General features: G+C 46.9%; 1 protein-coding gene across 2 annotated transcripts in view; it reads right to left on the bottom strand.

The window, feature by feature from the left end:
- The window catches only part of CACTIN (cactin, spliceosome C complex subunit), a 26,424-nt gene extending 21,994 nt beyond the window's left edge, over window positions 1-4,430 (bottom strand). For both annotated transcript variants that reach the window (XM_015426732.1, XM_015426731.1), the window contains exons 1-2: window positions 4,276-4,430; window positions 2,245-2,728 (exon numbers count right to left, since the gene is read on the bottom strand). In XM_015426732.1, the coding sequence (XP_015282218.1) occupies window positions 2,245-2,728; window positions 4,276-4,406 (615 nt within the window). In that variant the 5' untranslated portion in view covers window positions 4,407-4,430. The remainder of the gene's footprint in view (window positions 1-2,244; window positions 2,729-4,275) is intronic.
- Window positions 4,431-6,089: the final 1,659 nt, after the last annotated feature.

Genomic DNA, 6,089 nt, shown 5'->3' with positions numbered 1-6,089 from the left:
TATATATATATATATATATGGTATCAGATTGATGTAATTTCTGTGCACTGAGGACAAGCAAGTCCTAGGTTACAAACTGAACTCTCCAATGCAAGAACAAGATGCATTTCTTCCTTTAGGAGGTGCGATTGTCAGAAGAAAATAAAAAAGTTTCAGTTTTGTTTTTGCATGTGGGTGGACGTATTCTGTAATAATTGTTTGGATACACTATATTTTTAATATGCTAGTTGTGATAATTTCATGCCAAGTAAAAATGTCCATAGTCATATTTTATGTTCCTAAAGTAACAGAATGACTTTCAAACTAGAAAAGACAAAAGAAATGCTAATGTAGCATTTTTTTCAATTTTTCTGAAAATTTCCATTTTTTTAAAAAAAAAAACGGGAAAAACCCCGGGTTTTTTTCCGAGCTTCAAAATTTCTCTAGGGCACATGCAACAAGCCCCACCCCCTGCTCCCAGCAGCCCTCAGTCAGAGCAAGAAGCAGCCAGGTAAGTTGCAGAGCCCCCCCCCAATCCAAAACAGTCCAGTGGCACCTTTAAAACCAGGTTTTATTCAGGTACAAGCTCTCCCTCCTCTGCGAGAACAGATCTGCACATCCTGCCCCCCCCCCCGCAATAGCTAGCAATCCAAAATAGTCCAGTGGAGCCTGAGCGGTGGGTGTTGCCTTCTGACACGCTTCCGGTGATGTCAGGGTGTGTGGCCTATGCAAATAAGTTATGCTAACGAGTTATGCTAATGAGCTCCTGCACCTCTTTTTCTATGAAATGACCCCTGATCTTATACATAAAATTTTAGCAGGGATTGAACCAGTGACCTTAAGCATGATTTCCTCCAGAGAGTTATGGACGCTTCTCCATAAGAAACTACAGAGTTGGAGCCTCAGTCCATCCAGCTCAGCATTCTCTCCTCTGACTGGAAGGAGCTCTCCAAGGTCTCGGTAGAGAAAGGTCTTTCCCCCAATACAGAACTGGTTACAGGAGATCTTAAACTGGAGATGCCGGAGCCTGAACCTGGCTGACTCTGCACATAAAAGTGGATTTCTACCATCTAGCTAAAAGCCAAAGAGCATAGTTAGGTGGACTTACTCAAGAAAGAACTGCCAGAAGTACAAGCTGGGTTTCGAATAGGTAGAGGAACTAGAGATCAAATTGCCAACATTCGCTGGATTACGGAGAAAGCAAGAGAGTACCAGAAAAACATCTACTTCTGCTTCATTGACTATGCTAAAGCCTTTGACTGTGTGGATCACAACAAACTATGGCAGGTCCTTAAAGAGATGGGAGTACCAGACCACCTCACATGTCTCTTGTGAAACCTGTATAAGGGTCAAGAAGCTAGAACCGGATATGGAACAACTGATTTGTTTCACATAGGAAAAGGAGTACGTCAAGGATGTATATTGTCACCTTGCTTATTTAATATATATGCAGAGTACATCATGCAAAATGCTGGCCTGGATGAATCACAAGCGGGAATTAAGATGCAAGAAGATCAAATAAGTGAATCCTAAAAGAAAGCAACCCTGACTGTTCCCTGGAAGGCCAAATAATGAAACTGAAGCTCAAAGACTTTGGCCACCAAATGAGAAGGGAGCACTCACTGGAGAAGACCCTGATGCTGGGAAAGATCGAAGGTCAAAGAAGATGGGGACGGCAAAGGATGAGATGGTTAGACAGTGTCATCAATGCAAGGAACATGAAATTGAGCCAACGTCAGAGGACGGCGGAAGACAGGAAGGCCTGGCGTGATCTGGTCCATGGGGTCGCGAAGAGTCGGACTCGACTGTGCGACTGAACAACAACAACAACAACTCAAGAAAAACAGAAACCTGATCTATACCAAGCCATCTTGGTCCATCTAGATCCAGGTGGGCAGGTACGTTGATCTGAAGCAACAGAACAAAGTTTGAGTCCAGGAGTCCTTGAAGACCAACAAAGTTTAATTCTGGGCATAAGCATGCACACAAAAGCTTATACCCCAAATTAAACTTTGTTGGTCTTCAAGGCGCCCCTGGATTTAAACTTTGTTCTATGGTTTCAACTAGTTTGGCATTGTCCCTCCAGAGGTCTTAAGCAGTGAGTGATTTTTCCTAGCACCTGCTACCAGGTCCTTTAGATGGAGGTGCCCGGGATTGAATCTGGGACGCCGTACATCCAAAACAGATCCTCTACCCCCTCCTAAACAAGGCATCAGCAGGTCCCTTGAGAGGTCCTCAGACTGTCAAATCTGGCGTGGGACTCACCTTACTCCAGATGAAAGCTCCCAGCAAATTGTTGTCCCCAAAAGGGTTGTCCGTATTGGTGTAGCCCATATACTCCTCCCCCCAGCCCATCTTCTCTCGCTTCTTCCTTTCCTTGGCCTCCTTCTTGGCCAAGCGCCTGGCCCTCTTCTCTTCGGGAGTCTCCAGAGCCTTCATCATCTCCTTCTGCTTTTTCGTCTCTTCCTTCAGACGCAGCTGCTCCTGGAGGCTAAGCTGCTCGCCAAGGTCTTCCCGGGAGTTCTGCGAATGCGAAGGAGAAAGTGACGACACAGAGGACACTGAAGACCTGGAATCGGAACGCTTCCTGCTCCTCTTGCCCCTCCTCTCACTGCTACATCTCCGGTTTCCTGTAGAGGAATCTGAACTTGGGGAGCGATCCCGGGAAGAGTGTTTCTTGTGCTTCTTGTGGTGACGGTCTCCACTTTTCTCTTTCTTCTTTTTCCATTTTTGACTCTCCTCCCCTAGGCTGAGAAGGGGGGGGGAAATTGTTAAAGCCCCAGAGTTCAGCCCAAGAAAACTGTCACAAATGCATCTGAAATGGCAATCAAAAACAGCCGCTTTCCAAAAGTATGAGCTCTATAAAGCAAAGGAGTAACAAGGCCTTCACGACTTCCTGTGGCAATGAGTTTCAAGCATAATCACCTTGTGGAACTTCCTGCCACAGGATGTAATGATGGCCACTAGTTCAGGGGGGTTTGGTAGGCATTTCTCCTCAACAGAGAACCAAAACAGCTTACATCACGCTCCTCCACTTTATTATCACAACAACCAATGCTTCCTCTAAGCTGTGGAGTCTTGTAAGCAAAAATTCTACTTTATGAGCTACTGGCATTAAAGTTGTGAGTGAGTGATTTGGCTACTTCATAAATTAGTTTGATCTGGAGCCCTCCTTCCTGAGCGAAGACAAAAATGTGTGAGCCAGAGACTAAAAAACTGTGAGGTAGCTCACACTAACTCAGCTTAAAGGGAACACTGACAACAACCCTTTGAGGTAAAATTAGGCTGTTCATTTCCACAGTAGACACTCTTAATCACTACACCACCGTAGCTTTAAAAGGAGACAACACAGAAATTTAGAGAAGATTCACCCAGGGTTCTTGCCCATGGTGGTGTAATGGAACCTCATATATTTCTGAATACCAGCTGATGAAGGTCAACAGCAGCGCTTGAGAACCAAAGCATCAAAAATACTCTGTATAACCTCAGCCTTTATTATAATGAAACAGGCTTAAAAAAAACCAACCCCATCTTGGAAATCAGGTGGGGGTGGGGAGGTTCAAGCGACAAAACAGTCCAACACAGAAGATAAGTTCTAGGGCTCAAGCCTTCCCCTATAATTCACTGCCGCAGGAGGTGGTGGCAGCTACAAGCATAAGCATATGGAGCAGAGATCCATCAGTGGCTATTAGCCACAAGGTATAGATAGGAACTCTCAGGCTGGGGCAAGGGATGCTCTGTATTCTTGGTGTGTGGGGGGGGGGGCAACACTGGGAGGGCTTCTAGTGTCCTGGCCCCCCTGCTGGACCTCCCGATGGCCCCTGGTATTTCTGGCCACTGTGTGACACAGAGTGTTGGACTGGATGGGCCGTTGGCCTGATCCAACATTGGCGTCTCTCTTATGTTCTTATGTCTGGGGCAAAGGATGCTCTGTATTCTTGGTGTGTGGGGGGGGGGGCAACACTGGGAGGGCTTCTAGTGTCCTGGCCCCCCTGCTGGACCTCCCGATGGCCCCTGGTATTTCTGGCCACTGTGTGACACAGAGTGTTGGACTGGATGGGCCGTTGGCCTGATCCAACATTGGCGTCTCTCTTATGTTCTTATGAGGGGGTGTGAAAAGTTCTGGGGATCACTCCCCTCCCCCAACAACCCAGCATGGAAAACACATTCTTGAGTCTGATCCACAACTATATCGGGGGAAACTTGGGGTGGGGATCAAGTCGATCCTCTCTATACCAGATTATCTGTATAACCACACGTCTCTATAACCCCCAATAAAGACCCCTCCCTCCACACCTCTCTTCCCGCTCTCTCCTTCTCCTCCGTCGCCTTTCGCTGTCCTCGGATCCAGACCGCCTCCTCCTCCTGCGCCGCCGTTCCCTAGACCTAGATCTCGACCAAGACCGCGACCTAGACCTGGATCCCATGGCCGCTCTAGGCCTGCCGCCTCTCCCGTCGTTTCCTGTTTCCCAGTAGGGTCCTTTCTTCCTTGCGTCGCGAGGTAAGGGTGACGACCGTAAACGCCAGATCAGGGGAACTCTTCGCATAATATTTGTTGGCGGGATCACGAAGGAGCTGTTTTTGCCCCCCCCCCCAAGTGTCATGATCAAAATCTGATATTTAGACTCTCACGCTGAAGGACGAATTGTAAATTTCCAAGGCAGCGAATGGACAACTATACTGGGGCTTTCCCCCTGGAAGGCCTGTGTCGACGCAGCACGGGGGGGGGGGAGAGTTGAGGCTAGTTCTTAAAGAGACAGAAACTACAGTAGGAGTTCCGCTTGGAAAGCCTGAGAAAGCATATGATAATAGGTTTATAAAGTTGTGCGGGTAGAGGGGAGAGTAAAAGGTTTGTCTACACAGATCTGTTATGGATCCTATTCGTTTCTTTACAGATCAACCCCTTCCGTGGGGTTGCCAACTCTGGGTTTGGAATTCCTGGAGATTTGGAAGAAGGGAGCCTGGGAAGAGCAGGGTTTGGAGAGGGACCTCAGCAGGGTATAATCCCGTAGACTGTTCCATCCAGAGCAGCTGTTTTCCCCCAGGGGGACTGATCTCTGTCATCTGGAGATCTGAAATTCTGTGATCGTCAGTCTTGTTTCCACCTGGAGGTTGGCAACCCCATCACAGATCAGCTCTAGTCCCTAAAACGACATCCTGAACATCACAGATCCAGTGCTCCACAATGCTTGGTAAAGGTTTCCCTTGCTCGAAAGCCAGTCGAATCCGACTCTAGGGTTGCGGTGCTCATCTCCGTTTCCAAGCCGAAGAGCCAGCGCTGTCCGAAGACGTTTCCGTGGTCATGTGGCCGGCATGACTAAACACCGAGGCGCACGGAACGCTGTGACCTCCCCACCGAAGTGGTACCTATTTCTCTACTTCAGGTATGGTTTTATATTGCTGGCTATGCGCTGTAATAAATTCATTCATTCATTCATATTTATCTACTTGCAATTTCTTGCTTTCGAACTGCTAGGTTGGCAGGAGCTGGAACTAGAGACGGGAGCTCACTCCGTCATGCGGCACCCCGGGTCTCGAACTGCTGAACTACCGACCTGTGATGCTACTGTGATGCTAAACCATAGATTCAAGGCTCATAATTTTTACATGCAATCCTGAAACATTCACTGCCAGTTCTCCTTGTTTCCCTCCTCCTGCCCTACCCATGGGACAGCGGTGCAGTCCAGTATGGAAATAAGATTCATTAAAGCACCATCTTGGACTTTAGGTTTTTAAATGACATGCTTAACTGTATATTTGATTTTATCTATCATTTTATCGTTGATGTATATCACCCAGAGCCCTGTTTTTTACAGGGATGGGGTGATTCATAAATTGAATTAATAGTAATAATGATGATGATGATTACGAAGACACCTAAGCCCACATGCTGCACTTTATAAGTCATGCATTCAGTAGTTGGGCTCCGAAGATGCCGACTGCCTGTTGGAACCTTGCTCTTAGAACTCCATGTTTTTATGTATTTTAGATAAGCCTTTGGCCTTTTATCTTGAGTGATTTGGTACAGAACTTTTTAATGTGTTTTGCTGACGTTGGAGGCAAGCTTTTATCTTATTTGGGCAGATGTTTTGATTTTGAAGCCTTGCTTT

Source organism: Gekko japonicus, unplaced genomic scaffold (genome assembly GCF_001447785.1).
Source record: "Gekko japonicus isolate JY-2015 unplaced genomic scaffold, Gekko_japonicus_V1.1 scaffold3464, whole genome shotgun sequence".
NCBI classification, from domain to species: domain Eukaryota; kingdom Metazoa; phylum Chordata; class Lepidosauria; order Squamata; family Gekkonidae; genus Gekko; species Gekko japonicus.
This window is presented reverse-complemented; position numbering and strand designations above follow the sequence as displayed.